The sequence below is a fragment of the Camelina sativa genome, chromosome 8 (assembly GCF_030686135.1).
Source record: "Camelina sativa cultivar CO46 ecotype springtype chromosome 8, ASM3068613v1".
Lineage (NCBI taxonomy): Eukaryota > Viridiplantae > Streptophyta > Magnoliopsida > Brassicales > Brassicaceae > Camelina > Camelina sativa.
This window is the reverse complement of record NC_141887.1, coordinates 1,928,482-1,946,828: the sequence shown is the minus strand read 5'-3', so window position 1 is coordinate 1,946,828 and position 18,347 is coordinate 1,928,482. Positions and strand designations below refer to the sequence as shown.

The 18,347-nt window shown below is 34.1% G+C and overlaps 4 protein-coding genes and 1 pseudogene across 7 annotated transcripts; 4 read left to right on the top strand and 1 right to left on the bottom strand.

Moving 5' to 3' along the window:
• Positions 1–192: 192 nt before the first annotated feature.
• Positions 193–3,386, top strand: LOC104705658 (uncharacterized). Of its 3 annotated transcripts, none has more exons than XM_010421704.3 (15): positions 193–590; positions 743–837; positions 915–1,028; positions 1,110–1,214; positions 1,296–1,367; positions 1,458–1,570; positions 1,672–1,797; positions 1,884–1,952; positions 2,038–2,125; positions 2,208–2,279; positions 2,351–2,451; positions 2,543–2,660; positions 2,738–2,797; positions 2,881–2,994; positions 3,078–3,386. In XM_010421704.3, the coding sequence occupies exons 1-15, from the start codon at positions 494–496 to the stop codon at positions 3,294–3,296; spliced, it is 1,563 nt and encodes a 520-aa protein (XP_010420006.2). In that variant the 5' UTR covers positions 193–493; the 3' UTR covers positions 3,297–3,386. The 3 variants fall into 3 exon arrangements, with proteins under 3 accessions (XP_010420006.2, XP_010420008.1, XP_087317519.1); XM_010421706.3 differs by having other exon boundaries at positions 280–590; positions 3,085–3,386; XM_087461393.1 differs by having other exon boundaries at positions 315–590; positions 956–1,028.
• LOC104705657 (chalcone synthase) lies at positions 3,371–5,421 on the bottom strand. Its single transcript, XM_010421703.3, has 2 exons — positions 4,686–5,421; positions 3,371–4,602 (listed from the first exon to the last, which is right to left on the bottom strand). The coding sequence occupies exons 1-2, from the start codon at positions 4,876–4,878 to the stop codon at positions 3,608–3,610; spliced, it is 1,188 nt and encodes a 395-aa protein (XP_010420005.1). The 5' UTR covers positions 4,879–5,421; the 3' UTR covers positions 3,371–3,607.
• Positions 5,422–12,071: 6,650 nt separating this feature from the next.
• LOC104705655 (uncharacterized) lies at positions 12,072–13,718 on the top strand. The gene is made up of 4 exons (XM_010421701.3): positions 12,072–12,308; positions 12,416–12,577; positions 12,660–12,900; positions 12,982–13,718. The coding sequence occupies exons 1-4, from the start codon at positions 12,111–12,113 to the stop codon at positions 13,542–13,544; spliced, it is 1,164 nt and encodes a 387-aa protein (XP_010420003.1). The 5' UTR covers positions 12,072–12,110; the 3' UTR covers positions 13,545–13,718.
• Positions 13,719–16,309: 2,591 nt separating this feature from the next.
• Positions 16,310–17,238, top strand: LOC104705654 (ethylene-responsive transcription factor LEP pseudogene; annotated as a pseudogene). Its single transcript, XR_015564533.1, has one exon. The product of XR_015564533.1 is annotated as an ethylene-responsive transcription factor LEP pseudogene (transcript).
• A 403-nt stretch (positions 17,239–17,641) lies between these two features.
• On the top strand, positions 17,642–18,332 carry LOC104705652 (non-specific lipid transfer protein GPI-anchored 30-like). The gene is made up of 2 exons (XM_010421698.3): positions 17,642–17,980; positions 18,053–18,332. The coding sequence occupies exons 1-2, from the start codon at positions 17,659–17,661 to the stop codon at positions 18,169–18,171; spliced, it is 441 nt and encodes a 146-aa protein (XP_010420000.3). The 5' UTR covers positions 17,642–17,658; the 3' UTR covers positions 18,172–18,332.
• The last annotated feature ends 15 nt before the right edge of the window (positions 18,333–18,347 follow it).

The following is an 18,347-nucleotide window of genomic DNA, read 5'->3' as shown; positions in this document are numbered from 1 at the left end:
ATTTTGAGAAAAAAAACGGAAATAACTAAGCAACAATAAAATAAAGAGGAAATATTAAGTAGTAGATGTGTGTTTCAAGGTTGATGAGAGAAAAACACCTTAGTGTTTAGGAAATAGTATATTGACTCTTATAATCATAATTAGTGTTTAGGAAATAATATATTGATTCTCATAATCATAATCATAAGTTTTAGGTTACATAGAATTATATAGTACAAGAGTTTCCTAAACTATGATGATTGCAAATATATAAGTATCTAAATAATAAATATAGAATATATTGTTATCAATCTTGTGATCTTCTAGATCTCTCTATAATGTAAAGGAGGAGAGGCAACAACCTCCCCTCCGAGAAGAGTGGTGAACCTACAGAATGATTCAGCTAGCTTTTTGCAGAAAAAAAATCAATGAAGCTTCTTCTTGTTTTGTTTGAATTTATTTTCACTTTTCTGTAACCTAAAAAAAAGTACCATTTCAAACACAAGATTAAGAGATGGGGGAGAAGAAAAAAGAGGTGATCAGATTAGAGAGAGAAGCTGTGATCCCAATTCTAAAGCACAAGCTCATTACTGCCTTGTCCCTTCACTTTGGTCTCTTTTTTTCTACATTTCATTGTTTCTCTGTTTCTGCATGTTCCTCTGTTTCTCCTCTTTATAAAATTATACATTTTCATTATAACTCTGTTTCTACATTCCTCTGTTTCTCCTCTTTATACGAATTCTACATTTTGATCATTCTCCAGAAGATAAATCTGAGAGGGAGGAGTTCCTAAGATTCTGCCAGAGAGTGGAATGTACCATTAGAGCTTGGTACCACCTTCATTTTGAGGATCTTATGGTATGTTTATCTCACCAATCTATGATCATCTTCAATTCTTTCTTTGAATATATTAGTAAAGTAAATTGTATTTGTAGCAACTGTATTCACTTTTCGAGCCAATCCGTGGCGCGCACAGGCTTCATCAACAGAATTTATCTCCTCGTGAAATCGATACTCTTGAAGATCAATTTCTTCATCATTTATTCCAGGTTCTTTCTTTGTTTCCACCTCAGATTTTTTTCACTAAATACAATGTTTAATTGATGAAGCGAAACAACAAATCTCCCTAGGTCATGGAGAAGAGCAACTTCAAAGTGATAACTAATGAAGAAATACAAGTAGCTCTCTCTGCTCAATACCGTCTCAATCTTCCTATTGTTGTTAATGAAGCTAAGGTACATATAATATAATAACACTCTTCAGTAAGATATTTGGTAATGACAACTTCATAGTTTATGTATGGATCCTTGATGTAGCTTGATACAAAGTTGTTAACAAGATTCTTCTCCAAGTTTCCCCGAGATGACCTTCCTCGTTTCGCTGATAAGGTAAGTAACTTCTTTCTAATTATAATAACAAATTGGTTACATCTAACTAATATATATAATGATCTGATATGTATGTCTTGTCCGTTGAAGTATGTCATATTCAGACGTGGGTTTGGGATAGATCATATGGAAGCTTACTTCTTCCTAGCCAAAATAGATACAATCCTTGTCCGTATTTGGAAATTTCTACTCACCATCACATGGTGAGCTATCACCTGCACTCTTTTGTTGTGTTATATATATATATACCTCTTGTATGATGCAATAAAAAAAAAAACTAATACTCAGAATTTCTCTGTTTCAGTTTAAAAGGACTTATATATGGGAAAAAGAAGGATATAGGGCTGTCAGAGCAGATTGATATTAGCATTGACAATGAGAAGGATAGTTTATACATAGAAAGAATCCGAATAGAGAAGCTGAGGCTCAGGTTTGTCAACTAATCCTTATTTAGGCTTATCTGCTACAATTATATCATTGACTTGTTTGCATCTGTGTTTTCTATCACTGTCACAGTCTCTCAAACTTGATGAAAAAGATAACCATCCAAGAGCCTACCTTTGAGAGAATCATTGTAGTATACAGGTACGAAAGCAGAGAAATAGTGGGATAGTTAGATGGTTGTAAGTTTTTGATTTCTTATCTTGGTTTTGAATTCACACACACACAGGAGAGTTTCAGGGAAGAGAGAATCAGAAAGAAACATATATGTGAAACACTTCAAGACCATTCCAATGGCTGATATGGAAATTGTGCTTGTGAGCATCCATTAAACAAACACTTTGTGCTAAAATGTATCTTACTAATTAGAAGTTGACTGATCGCTCATAATTTACACAGCCAGAGAAGCAAAATCCAGGTCTTACACCACTTGACTGGGTCAAGTTTCTTGTCTCTGCTGCCATTGGACTGGTCAGTTTTGTCACATTATAATCAAGAATTATGACAATAAAAAACGTGCTTTATCAACTCTGCTTTTACAGGTCACAGTGGTTAGCTCAGTAAGCCTCAAAAACACTGACATCAGAGTAATTGCAGCCATACTTGGCACGGTTGTGGCCTACTGTGTTAAAACATATTTCACGTAATATTCTTCACTCATTAATGAGACACCAACCTCCACTTTTATTGACAAATCCTTGATATCTCCGTCTCTTCCCCTAAATCAAATGTAGGTTTCAGAGGAACTTGGTAGATTATCAGAGCCTTATCACAAGATCTGTGTATGATAAGCAGCTAGACAGTGGAAGAGGAACTCTGCTTCACTTGTGCGATGAAGTCATTCAACAAGAGGTGCTATAGTATATCCCCTTTTCGTATTTATGTTGTATTCTTGTGTGTCTTTTGCTTACATCAATGATAAATTGCAGGTTAAAGAGGTCATAATTTCGTTCTTCATGCTGATAAAGCAAGGGCGTCCCACAAGCAAGGTATATGTACTCCGAAACTTTTTCTTATATGAATATACTAAAACAACACACATGTAGAGGCTGAGCTCAAGATACAATAACAGGAGGAGCTTGACATGCAAAGTGAAGTATTCATCAAAGAGGAATTCGATGAAAGTTGCAATTTTGATGTAGATGATGCTGTCACGAAGCTGGAGAAGCTTGGACTCGTCTCTCGTGTGAGTCAATTTATCTCTCTTGTTATCAGAATGTATATTACATTTTTAAGTAAAAATATTTTGAAATGCAAAGGGTTGGTCAGGATTCAGAAGACAAGTATAGATGCGTGAATTTGAAGGAAGCAAACGAGATAATGGGGACAACGACCGAAGAAATGGTACTCAAGGCAAGAAGTGGTGGGGAATATGAAGACGAGGAAATAACAGAGACTGAGCCTCAAATGACTCCTGAAGATGAACTTAACGCAAAGGAAGAACGTTTTCAATCTAATTATGAGCAGTTTGAGAATTTGTGGATGTAACAGATAGATTGTGGATGTAAATATGAACTTATGAAATGTAACAGATAAGTTCTATCTTAAAAGACACGGAAAAGTGTACTTTAATTTTAAGACCCATATAGATCTGATATATTGTAAAAAGACACCAAAAAGAAAGATACAAAAATAGTCGAATTCGAATAGACTTGTCTAGCACATATCACATTTCACATATCACATCAAATAAATTCTTCCTTAATTATTGCATTAACATATATAATATAACAAAAGACAGGATTAAAGTTTAATTATGTAGAGGTAGCAGGTAGGTAGATAGGAGGAAAGCGTTCTCTTTAGAGAGGAACGCTGTGCAAGACGACTGTCTCAACAGTGAGACCTGGTCCGAAACCAAACAGGACACCCCACTCCAACCCTTCCCCTGTCGTGGCCACACCATCCTTGGCTGACTTCCTCCTCATCTCATCTAGAATAAAGAGAACGCATGCGCTTGACATGTTTCCAAATTCGCTCAACACGTGGCGCGTGGCCCTCATCTTCTCTTCCTTGAGACCAAGCTTTAGCTCCACCTGGTCCAAGATCGCTGGACCCCCAGGGTGAGCTATCCAGAAGAGAGAGTTCCAGTCACTTATCCCCAGCGGTTTAAATGCTTCGTCTAGACTCTTCACTATGTTCTTTGAGATGAGGCCGGGAACGTCCTTGAGGAGATGGAAGGTGAGACCCACTTCCCTCAAGTGTCCATCAATGGCTCCGTCAGAGTCTGGGAGGATGGTCTGTGCAGCAGACACCATCTCAAAGATGGGTTTCTCTCCAGCAGAGGTGTCGGGGTCCGAACCCACGATGAGTGCGGCGGCGCCGTCGCTGAAAAGAGCCTGACCGACGAGAGAGTCGAGGTGGGTGTCAGAGGGGCCACGGAAAGTGACGGCAGTGATCTCAGAGCAGACAACAAGGACACGAGCACCGCGGTTGTTCTCGGCGAGATCCTTAGCGATACGGAGGACAGTTCCGCCGGCGAAGCAACCTTGCTGGTACATCATAAGACGCTTGACGGAAGGACGAAGACCAAGGAGCTTGGTGAGCTGGTAGTCAGCACCAGGCATGTCAACACCGGAGGTAGTGCAAAAGACGACGTGAGTGATCTTGGACTTAGGCTGACCCCATTCTTTGATGGCTTTCACTGCAGCTTCTTTGCCTAGCTTAGGGACTTCCACCACCACGATGTCCTGTCGGGTGTCAAGGGAAGGAGCCATGTAAGCGCACATGTGAGGGTTTTCCTTGAGGAACTCCTCCGTCAGATACATGTGGCGTTTCCTTATCGTTGATTTGTCGCCTGTTAATAAAGTACTTGTTAACTAACTATGTGAATGAATATATCTGCTAAAAGAAATGAAAGTAGAAATTATGAACACGTACACATGCGCTTGAACTTCTCCTTGAGGTCGGTCATGTGTTCACTGTTGGTGATGCGGAAGTAGTAGTCTGGATACTCCGCCTGAAGCACATGGTTCTCAGGGTTAGCAGTGCCTATCGCCAAGATGCCTGCGGGTCCATCCGCTCTCTGAGCCTGTCTGATCTCATTCAACGAAGACGCACCAGCCATCACCATTATAACTCGAAATTTGAATTGAGTTATTAATGTTTGATGTCGTTGTGTACTAAACAAGGTAGGTGTATTCAGAAAGCTAGCAAGTGCAAGAGATTATATAACAAACTGACACGGGAAAAAAGAGACGAGAGTGTGGTAGGTTTGATGGACGGGCAGATGAAGACCTACGTGTCTAGTTGTTATCCCCCTTTTCTGTGGTTCTTCTTGCGTCCTGTTTTTTCGTTACTTACCAAAGATTGAATGGTGGGTTTTTATTGATTTATATATATTTGCACCAACAAGTCTTTTTAATTTCGACGTGCATATTTCATATGGTGTATTATAACATATCTCAAGATATTTATACAATTATTATGAGCATACTCTATACAATACGTATGATGTGTCATGTGTGTATATTAATATCTTAAGATACGTGAAAAGAATAAACTAATACGTAGAGCTACGTTTTAACAAAAAAAAAAAACACGTAGCTACAAGGGGGTAGTTGTATAGTTTCTCCACAACGATATAAGATGAAAATTTTACTTCCCACACGTGCATACTTAACTCCATCATTACCTCCTACTGGCTACTAATCTAAGAGCACCTCCATATATCTTTCCAACAAAATTACAGTAGATTTAATATAATTTTAATTAAAAATCTCATTAATGATATTTTTCTTCTTTTTTTTTTTTGTTAAAGATGGTAATTAATTTTAAATACATCTAAGTTAATTTTTCATCAATATTTTTAGATCATATCAAATAAATTTAATTTATTGATCAGTTTTTTTTCTTCGTCAAAAAGTGATTTATATTGATGAATTAATAAAGTCTACATACATTTGTTGAATTAGCCAAACAGGTGGTCTAAAACATTCAAAATAAAAAGTACAATTAAGACATCCAAATTTTGCTAACATGTGTGCTACTATATTACAACATCGCTTAGTAAAAACAAATTGAACAGAATGGAATCGGAAAAACAAATTGAACAGAATGGAATCGGGACTGCCACCATCTTATGTCTTAGATGATACTATCAATGAAGATATCATAATGTGTGTTATGGAGGATTTTTGTAAGTAATTGACAATCTCCTTCAAAACATATAGATGTGTGTCCTTGTATCCAAACTTGTTGTATTGTCGCTAATAATGCTTTTGCCTCTGCTTGGAGAGGAGAAGTTGCTGAACCTAGTTTTTGTGATCCCCAACCCTTTGAAACACCATTTGAATCTCTAACAATCCATCATCCTGTTGTTTGATTAGTGTATTTATCAAAACCTGCATCATAGTTATATTTTATTGTTGATTGTGTTGGTCTGATCCACACTGCTGAATCTTGTCCTTGAGTCGAGTTTGCTGCATTGTGTTGAGGATTGTTGTAGTACCATTCTTTTACCTCACTTTTAATTCGGAAAGCAATGCTCCTAGGTGTAATTGTATGGTTTTCAAAAATAAATTTGTTTCTGGATTTCCATAGATACCACATTGTCCATAGAGGTTGTAAGGGAGATAAATATGTCATTCCATCCATATGTTCCATATCTAAAAATGTTGTGAGGATTTGCTCATTGTCATAGTGCATTGATAAAAATATATTTATAGGGATGTTGGACAGGTCCCATACTTCTCTTGCATAATTACAATAGAACAAAATGTGTTATATTGTTTCATCTTTCTGAAAGCATCTGGGGCATACGGGATCTAGATTCTTTCCTCGAGTATTAAGGCGGGTGATGGTTGGTAAAGCTTTCGCTAATATTCGCCAAAGAAAATGTTTAATGTTAGGAAGGATCTTCAGTTTCCATATTCTGTTTTTGAGAGAAACCGAACCGTGTGGTAATGGTCCTTGTTCGATTGCCATGTCTTGGTTGTGCATGCTTAACCAGTATCCCGAGCGTACAGTATATTCACCCGATTTGTTATAGTACCATATAACTTTATCTGGTTTTTCTTGGATGGGTAAGTAGATGTTTTGTATTATGCTCTGATCTTGAGGATGTACTTGTGCTGATATTTCTTCTTCATTCCAAACACGTAGATGACCAACTTTGTTTATGAGATCTTTAACTAGACAGGGATTAGAATTGGCACTTCGTATAGGTCTAGGTGGATTTGATAACGTGATATTATCTAAATCAAGCCGTGTAGTAGCTCCATCTCCAATAATTGTCGTTGTGCCTTGTTTAATAAGTTTTAAACCTTCTAGTATAGAAGCCCATCCATATGATTGATTGCAACGAGCCTGTGCTTCAAAAATAGTTTTATCTCTATAATATCTTGTTTTCATTATGCGCGCAAACAAAGAGTCTGGATATTAATCTCCATGCTTGTTTAACAAGTAGTGCATCATTGAATTTGGACAGGTTTTTGAAACCAAGACCTCCTTCCTTTTTTGAATATTGAAGTCTTTGCTAGGCTATCCATGGAATTCCTGTTTCCCCATTACTTTTTTCCCACCAAATTTTTTGCAAAACTGAATCAATCTCCTTAACAACACCCAATGGCAGTTTAAAGCAGGACATAAAGTAGATTGGCATTGCTAAAGCGACAGACTTTAACATTATTTCTTTTCTAGCTGATGTCAATCGTTTAGTACTCCAACTTGATGTTCGTTGTTGAACTATGTCTACAATATACTTAAACATCTCTGCTTTTTTCCTACCATACTGTTCAGGGAGACCTAGGTATTTACCTCCTCCACCCTGATTTGGAATATTTAAGATGTGTTTCAGGCGGTTTTGAGTTGTGCCATGTATTCTTGAACCAAAAGTTATTAACGATTTGGCTGTATTTATTTTTTTCCCCGAATAATATTCATAGACCTCAAAGGCATCTTTTATTGCCTTACAATTTTGAGCATTGGCTTGACAAAAAAAGAGTGAGTCATCTGCAAATTGAAGGTGTGTGATCGCCGGTACTCCATTACCTATCTTTACACCTTTTATGTCGCCGTCTTAGACTCTATTTATTGATCAGTTATACTAGTTATATATATAACAATAATAAAATCATAATCTTAATAGGAATAATTTAAATTTAAGTCAATCATAAATAATATATATTTTCTTAAGTAACATCATTAATCAAAAAACTTAGTGTAGACTTATAAAATACAACTTAAAATGTTAAAAAATAAAATCTAAAACAATGATCAAAGATCCCTAAATTAAGTTGGCTCTAGTCTTCACTTGATAAAGTGCCAAAATTTTGCTATATATATATGCTCCACCAAATAAGCTTTTAATTATAGATATTATTTATTAATCTTATGTAATATCAATTAAAAGTAGTATTCATTTAATGCATAATGGACCTTAATATATGGATAAATTTATTTTACTATTTCTATTAAAAAAAATAATAACCCATATATATATATATACTACTGAATTAATATTTAAAACTATGAGTAATTTGGTTTATTACAAAAATAAATTGTCTCTCTTAAATTATTTAAGTATTCCTATTAAGATTATGATTTTATTATTGTTATATATATAACTAGCATAACTGATCAAGAAATTAAATTTATTTGATACGATCTAAAAATCATATACATAAAAGTAAGGTTCCACTCTCTCCTTATTGGTCCATTTAGCATTTTTTTTAAATAGTATTTATTTTAATTAAATAAAAATATAATAATGTATATTAATCTATACTTTAAATCCACACTTTACTACTAAATTGTAACTGCAATTTCTATATATTATAATTGTAACTCTTTTAATTTATTTATTTTAGAAATGTAACTTCTATCCCTTGAAATCCTATAAATAAACATTCTCGCATCATCATCCACTATATCTCAAATTCTAAATATTTTCTTTGTTTTGTTTATGTTCTTGTATGAGATCAAAACTCATGGTAAGAGTGTGATTATATATTTTGTTAAATTAATCTTATATTTTGTTCAATTTTATTTCTTTGTTTTTATGATTAATCTTATATTTTGTTCAATTTTATTTCTTTGTTTTTATGTATTTCTTTCTTCCTTTGTCTTCTTATTAATTTTAATTTTCAATTATATATGTATAATAAAATATTTTATAAATGTAGCTTCCATCTCTTCAAATCCTATAAATAACCATGTGATTATATATTTTGATAGATTTATCTTATATTTTGTTCAATTTTTTTTTTCTTTTTTTTTAAGTATTTCTTCCTTCCTTATTTGTCTTCTTCTTATGTTTAATATTCAATTAAATATGTATAATAAAAGTTTGGTGACTGTAAAAAACAATTATCGATGCAGATTCAACAATATTAATTTCGATTAAAGCCCAATGAGGGAATCAAACTAAATAAATCATCATCATTCATATATATTTGTTTTATTTTAAAATTATGGAATGTTTTAACAAAATAAACTATTATAATAGAATTATTCAATCAAATTTTTTTATCTCTCTTTTACCTCCAAAAAATTTGTAATACATTTTTTTGTATACTCATCATTATATTTAGTTCTTGTGATCCAAAATATAATTATATAAAGATCATTATAATGTCTATTTAATTCAAAATTTTATAATTTAATGATTTTCTATATAAAAAAACAATTTGATATTCCATTTCACAAAATTTTACTTCAAAGAGGACATCATTAGAATTTAACCTAGCAATATAGCTTAAATTAAGGTGAATATAAAAGAGATTAAAAATCAAATTAATATTTGGAATTTTTAATTGTATTTCATATGATTTTATAAGGTTTCACCCTCTCCTTATTAGTCTATTTAGCATTTAATTTCTAAAAAATTAATATTTATATTTAATTGAATAAAAATGCAATAATGTAAATTAATCTATAATTTAAATCAACACTTTACTACTAAATTGTAACTGAAATTACGTAAATTCTGAATTGACTATTTTTCCATTCATTTTCATTCAAACACACTATAAATTATATAGTTGTAACTCCTCTAATTAATTTATTTTAGAAAAGTAACTTTCATCACTTGAAATCCTATAAATAACCATTTTCACATCATCATCCACCATATCCCAAATTCTAAATATTTTCTTTGATTTGTTTATGTTCTTGCATGAGTTCAAAACTTATGGTAAGAATGTGATTATATATTTTGTTAGATTTATCTTATATTTTTTTCAATTTTTAATTTGTTTTTATGTATTTCTTCCTTTCTTCTTTGTCTTCTTATTGTTTCAGAAATACCATTTTAAAAAACTTTATTAAAAAAAACTTCCTTACAAAATTCTTATAATTTTATGATTATTACATAAACAAAAATGAATTAACATAACTAATACAACAACCCGCGCATATGCGCGGGATAATACCTAGTATTGATGAAAAATAGTGATAATTTAAGAGAGAGATAGAGAGAGAGATATATTACGGGGTTCTCTATTATTCTTAAGAATTTGTAGTTACAAACTTTTTATTATTATTTTTGAATTATTGAGAATTCCCTAATTTTCATTCTTCATTTTTATTAAGAAAAAGATACACCTCGTTTTCTGTCTCCCACCCTATCCAAGTGAATGATATCTGATCATGCTTTATTTTCACCTTTCCAATGCAAGTTAAAAACCTATTTATTTTAGAGAATATGCATTAGGTACCACATAAACCAAAAATAATTAAGTAACTACTATTATTGTTAGATGGTATTCTCTCTCCTCAAAAACAATTACATTTATACCCATTTCATATATCACATGTTATTTTTAAAAATATTATGTCATTCTTTTTTTCACATAATTAACAAATTTTCTCTCTATTACTCGTTCTCTCTTTTCTCTTCTCTCATGCTCACTCACGTTGAAACATCTGTTATTTTTTTCCTATCTTTCTTTCTCTCTCACTCTCTCTCTTCTCTTATGTCCACTCACCTTGGAACTTATGTTATTATCTTTTGAAACGTGTAATTTCTTCGAATTACATTTAATATTAGTTAATTTCTCTTTTTAACATGTTATTGTTTTATATTACACACTATTTTTATATATTGAACGTTATTTAGTTCAATATAACATATGCAAATGTTACATGTTATTTTAAAAAATCTTATGAATCATTCATTTTTTCTAATCTAACATTAAATCAAAAGTGGGTAATTCTGTCTTTTCACTCCACAATAAACGTGGACTTATTGGTATTTTCTTATAAAAATATATTTTTGTGGTATTTTGTTCATTTCTCTCCATAATTGTGGTATTTGCTAATATTACCCTTTATTTTATGTATACTTTTCCTTTTTTATTAACTATCAGAATAACTTGAACTGAGGTGCTCCTAAGTCCTAACATCCTTTTCTAATATAATTACCAAGGGGGATTTTAAAGATACTACTTTGAAAAAATGTTCTTTCCCTAAGAACGTAGCTTATCAAAAATGAGATTTACCTAAATATGTGTGTAATTTTATAAAAGCACATATAAATTATTTTTATACGTGTGTAAATTCTTACAAATATCTTATAAATACATTATTGAACTTTATAAAACTTAATAAATATTTAGACGAGTTTCCAAATGATTGTTATCAAACTTCAAGTGCCTTATTAAATTTGGTACATTTCATATTTAATAAGATGCATATAAAATTAAATGATTATAAATATAAATACAAAATCACATAAACATAAGTGAATGTTATAAAATAACTAAACTAAGTGGATCAATAGAGTATTTAGTTAGAACACACTTTATAGGAGTCATGATAAACAACAGTACATAACCATTTCACCTGCTTTCACACTTACAATATATATATAAAATGTAAGAACTTAAAAAAATCTATAGGGTCAGTTGACCCCTCCCTTTCCACATAGCTCTATGCCTCTATATATCCATGTTATGACAATATGACCCATGTTGTAGCACAAGTTGATGTTTTTTTTTTGATCGAAATTGTAAACTTATATTTTCAAACTATTTAACGTTATTATAGTAGAAAAGTACATTTATATCTTATTTTTATAAACATTTATTTTACTTGCATTATTTTTTGTCACTTTGTTGTATAATTATTCAATTTTTCTTTTTTTTCATAATACATGAACATGACACAGATAATTTTCTGTTTCGTTTTTATCAAAAAAAATAGTTAAATAATGATACGGGGAACAGTAATGTTATTTTAAAAAATAAAACCTGAAAGGCCCATTAAGCCCAGCCGATGTCCAGCTCGTTTTGTTTTGAAAAAAAAACCATAGCGTAAAATTAAATTAAACCAAGGCCCGTTTATTAACATCCCTGAGAAGGGAGAATGTTGGACGACGCAATGCAGACCGGGAATTGCTTCCGATGCGGTCAAGCTGGTCACTGGATCAGCGCTTGTCCTCTCAAATCCAAAGCCGATGATACTCCTCCGGCGATCCACTGCCCTTGCGGCGGCGGTTTCTGTGAGATCAAAGTCTTAAACACACGAGATAACCCCGGAAGGAAGTTCCACAAGTGCCCTGCGGTTGGTTCCTCCTACTTCACTCTCTTTACACTGATTTTGTTTTGCGATTCCTCGAAGCGAATTTGAAATTTTATCTAACTGAAAAAAAAAAACTTGGAAATTCGCAGACCCAGAGTTGCGATTTCTTCAAATGGTGTGACAAAGTAACCGACGAAGATATCAGATTCCGTCCTGCCTTCACCATCCCTATCTGTCCCTGTGGTGCTGGACCTTGTCGAAGAGTTAAAGACGTTTCTGGTAGAGCTTACCTTACATGCTGCATCAAAAAGGTTCGATTCAATTCGTTTTTAACTTTTTTTGAGTTATGAAAAATTCTCTTGGGTTAAATATGTTTTTAAGGAATCGTTTTAGGGTTTTGGATCATGTGGATTCTTTAAGTGGGAAGATGTTGAGATGATTCAGAGTTGTGGTTCAGTAGATGAGATTGATTTTTGGATAGAAGCTGATCAGATTTTGAGTGGTGTTGAGAGTAGCTTCAAGGCTTCTAGTGTTGGTGTAACCGTGAACCAATGTCAAGCTTCTCTTGTTAATGGCGTAGAGGATGATTCTGCTGCTGTTTCTGATACACATTCCACTGCTGCTGTGGACCAAGGTACTTCAAGATTCTTTAAAAAGTATAATGCTGGAAATATTCTTGGTTGTTCTTCCAACACTACTAATGCTATTTACTTAGGTATCCGTCTGTTTGATCCTGTTTTGATTGAACCTGAAGAGGAGCCATGGAACAAGACTCTACTTGGTGATCAGCTAACAAATTCTACTATTTCCAAGTTAAGTGTGGATGAAGTAATGAGTGATTTGATGAAAGATACGGTCTCTAGTGGTTCTGCTGTGATTAATGAGAGGGGAAACCGTGAGCAACCTGGGATCGGTGAAGCTGAGGGGTCATTCCCTTACTTGCAGGACCTAATTGATCAATACAACTCAGAGAAGCTTCAGTTGGAGTGTGTGTCTGGGAAACATGTACAACTGTTGAGTGAATTTATGGCTTCGTACAGGAGACTGAGGTTACTTCATGAGAAAACTAGTCATCTCAGGAAAAGTTTACTTGAAACAGAGAAGGAGATTGTTTGTTGTGAGGCTGAGACATTAGAGTTTGGAGCAAGTTGCAGGGAAGTGGCTGGTGAAATGGCTGAGTCTCAGAAGAGGATGCAGGAGACAGCAGAGCAACTAGGGAAGGAAGTAGAAGTTTTTAAGCAACAGGAGTTTGTTCCTCTCAAGAGAAGACGAGCCTGAGCTTGATTGCTTGTGGGTGTCATTGTAAATGTTGGAAGGTAACTACCACTTGTTACATTAATTTTAACTCCTTAATTCCACCACTTTACACTACGGTATCGGATAACTTGTATAGATAATAGACTAGATGGCCTAAAATTTGATCGTGACTGGAAAGAAGCTCGTGGCCCAAAACTTGCCTCATATTTCTATCAGCTTTAGATGTGCAAAAGTAGACTTGCTTTGTTTTGCAAAATTTTAATGTGGTTGAGAATTATGAATCTACTACATAGTGCGCTCATCACATGGTCGTTTGATAAAGAGAGTAATTAGAGTTGAATAAGACAAAAGGTATTCGTGTAGGCAATAATTAGTAAAAGGATTAACTTTAATTATGTTAAGCGTCCAAGAGAATGCCTTTCCACGTTGGGCGCACATGCCTTCTCTTCTTTCTTCATGTTTGTTTTTTGTTTCTTCTACTTTCGAAATAAACACAATTAGAGGCCTAAACCAACATATAATTGATCATCAAATTAATTACTCATATAAAAAAAATAGTTAGACTTCGATATGAGTCTGTAAGAGCAACGCCAATGGGTCCATACTTAAGAGAAGTTTAAGACTAGAAGTCTAGAATCATAACATAAACAACACCCTTCCAGTTCCCAAAAATGTTCATTTATGTATATCTCCATTATTTTGTGAAACTACATCAACGTTCGAGAATGATTTATCAAATGCCGAAGCCACTTTGGAGTAGTGACGATTGTGAAAAAGGCGGTGAGTGATATAGACCAAAAGGGATTGATTAGGGCTCTTGACCTAAGCCCCTAGTTAAGTAGGATTCGTATAATTTTTTTGTCCATTGATTACATTTTATATAATCTTTACATGTACTCTTGATTCCACCGTAGACCATGAGAACGCAGTATTAATTTTTGTAAAGAAACCTAAGGATGGATATCATCAGAGAATAAAATCAAGAAGGCGATATAGAGTATGGAAGCGTAACGTAAATGTAATCAAGATTCAATGCATCAAAGATTAGAGTTGAGAATATAATACTAAACGAGAAAAATGAGAGTTGGTCAAAAGAGAGGGAACATAAATTATAGGGTTTGTTTACTCCAATGAAATTAAGATTAAAGATAAAAATTTCAAAAGCATATAAAGATTGCTCACATGCAACCCAAATTCCTTTGTTCTCAATAATGCATGTTGTTTTTAAAAAAAATAGTTATTAGATCAAACCAGATTGAATGGAGTATTTTGGTCAGAATATATATTCCGAGAAATTGAATTTTGGAAGTGACTATATAATATAGCAAAGCGGACAAAAACATATATGACTAAAAATAAGGAAATAGTTAGATGCCTTGGGATTAGAAAATGGGAGGTGAAAAAAGGGTGTGGCACTATTCATTGAAGTTGCAGCCTATACAATTGGGAGCACATGCACTACCCCTTATATCATTCTCTTAATTAATATAATAACAACTACACACATTGTGATTATTGTACATGAAGACTAATGGGGCGTATGTAGTATAAAAAATTAACAAATATACGATCCACTATCACCGTCCCTAACGTTGGTCGTGTAGCCATTAGCCAAACATAAATGGTCTTTGGTCTTCCTCTGACACAAAATAAGATCGTCTTAGAAAGGCTACCACTTGCTTCCTTAGATACTCACTCATATCAAATATCATAATCTCTCTCTAATGAGATTTCAACTCTTTAAATTTTTATGATGGTCAAAAGTCAAAACCCGACCCTGCTCTGACTTATTAGTTATACAAAGATTAATACACATGGAGTATAATAGCTGCTTAAGTAATGACTTCATAAATCATAATTAAGTCGGACTAACTTCCATCATGCGGCCATCATTGCGCCTTTCTTTTCCCAATTATTAACTTTAACCAAACACAAAACTCATTGTTGTTATGTGTTGTATGATTGATAAGGAAATTGATTACGTTTCATATAAGATATGATCAAGGTTTGCTTCTCTTTTCATGTTAAATTCGCAGTTCATGCACATTCCATCATATCATTTGGACCATCACATGCAACAGTATTTGGACGCGTTATACCAAATATATTCTCCCAATTGAATAGTTTATCTATTACGTTTATTTCTCTTTAATTTGTTTTAACAATTGGTGCATGTTATTATTAGACACGGGACATTGGTATCTAAGGTAACATGCTTATCATGGCTCTTATCATTCCTAATCCTTTATCTTTCAGCTTATTATTGTTGAGTAATGATGATTATGTGTATCTATCTATATATACCATATACCATATATATATTGTATTTGTATATAATATTATGCTAGCAGATTGTTGAAGTAAGTAATCTAAATTTCTTTTTATCAGCACTTAACAAAAATATAAAGGCTCTTAGCTTGTTTAGATTGATTGAGTCGATGATGGATATATATACTAGCAGCTGTATGATCAAAGCCAGTCCGATATTAGCATTCTATTTCAGCAGAAGCACGTAAGAAAATGAAACCACTAGTGTAGAACAACCTTGAGAAATGCATGAAACATGCTACCAAGTGGTAAATTAATCATTAATTTGATAATTATATATTTTTGATTGATTGATAATTGATATATCATGGGCCACAATTAACTCAACGCTGTGCCAAATTTAAAATGATGTCTCAATTGGAATAAAGAAAGATGTATAAAAGAATAAAAGAAAATGAAAAAAGGAATGGCGAAACTCTTATATAAAAGGGTTATGGAAGGGATACTTTTCCAAGACCAACACACATTCTTTTTTTTCTCCTTCAACTAAAAGAAAGATATATATTTCGAAGACAAAGTCGTCAACGAGCAAGAAGAAGCAAGGTATAGTATCATTCAGAAGGATGAACACAACATCGTCAAAGAGCAAGAAGAAGCAAGAAGAGGCAGGTACAAGGTTTCTTGGGGTGAGAAGAAGGCCTTGGGGAAGATACGCGGCTGAGATTAGAGACCCAACTACGAAAGAACGTCACTGGCTTGGCACTTTCGATACGGCCGAAGAAGCTGCTTTGGCCTACGATAGAGCCGCTCGGTCCATGCGTGGCACTCGTGCCAGAACCAACTTCGTCTACTCAGACATGCCTCCTTCCTCCTCCGTCACTTCCATTGTTTCTCCTGACGATCCTCCTCCTCCTCCTCCTCCGCCTCCTGCTCCTCCTAGTGACGACCCTGTCGATTACATGATGATGTTTAACCAATATTCATCCACGGACTCGCCAATGCTGCAGCCTCATTGTGATCAAGTTGACAGTTACATGTTTGGCGGTTCTCACTCTTCTACTTCCTATTGTTATTCTAACGACAGTAGTAACGAGCTGCCTCCTTTGCCTAGCGACTTGTCGAACTCTTGTTACAGCCAACCACAGTGGACCTGGAGCGGCGATGACTACTCGGCTGAGTACGTCCACAGTCCAATGTTCAGCAGAATGCCTCCGGTTTCTGACTCTTTGCCTCAAGGTTTCAACCACTTCGGCTCCTAAATATTCTTTCACATCCCATATTTAATACCTTCCTCATTTGTACCTTTTTCTTTCTTTTGGGTTTATATTTATGTTTAGCCGTCCTTGATCTCTCTGTTTATGATCAAAGTGACTGTTTGTCATTAGTTTTTCAATAACAAGTTTATTACCCCTTTGTACCTTATTAATGTAAACAAGAAAATTACTCTTGTGTTACCTTCACATATAATGGGCCTTATACCTCAGAGGCCCATTCATGAAGATGTCTGATGGGCTATGGTTTCGGATGACTCATGTACCTAAATTTATTGTTTAGCCTAAATTTCAAAAATCTGTGTACGTTTCCTTGGTAGAACTAGAATTATGTAGGTTGGAATGATCTGCATCTGTGATTTTTTGGTGTTTGCTTATGTAATGTGAATGTTCCATATTTAAATAATTTGATGATGGCTTCTGCCTTCTGGTAACTTACCAAGTTAGGATGGTCAAAAGATGATACTGTAGTAGGTTTTGACTGGTGAGCCATGTCTACCTATCTCAAAAGCTGGTCACCAAACATATAAAAAATGAACAAGTACATAAGTGGTTCAGGAACAACACCAAAAAGAGTAAATTAAATTAAGGTGATAATGGAGATGAAGTTGTTCTATGTCATTGCAGCTGCACTTGTTCTAGTTGTAGCCAACTTGGGGGTGCAGACAAGTGGGCAAAGCGCTTCATGCCTAAACCAGCTTGCTCCATGCCTCAATTACCTGAATGGGACTAAGGAAGTCCCTCAAGTTTGTTGTAACCCTCTCAAATCAGTGATAAGGAACAATCCAGAGTGCTTGTGCCGGATGATTAGTAACCGAGGGAGTTCTCAAGCCGAGCGAGCTGGCATCGATGTCAATGATGCTCAAATGTTGCCTGCTCGATGTGGAGAACACGTCAATCCTATTGCCTGCTTAAATCGTACACACTCAAACTCTCTATTTTTATTTCAATCAAAAGATGTTTTCTTATGAATCTTGTGTGTTCTTGCAGGATCTCGAGGATCTACAAACTCAAACCGAAGCTCCTCAAATATTGGCAACACATTTTCTCAGTCCTACTTGATGACAACATTAGCTATTGCAGCCACCGTTTTGTCATATTTTCTTTAAACAACAAGCTGAATCTCCCTCTCATTGTCTATACTCTATACTATAGCAGTTTTGTTTGCTTGTTAATTAAAGCTGCTCATTCTTTGTTTGTATGCTCTATGAGTTAAATTATGACTATTGGTCCGTCATCAACACATTAAATAGTATAATTCCATTTCTAATTAGAGCGTGCAACA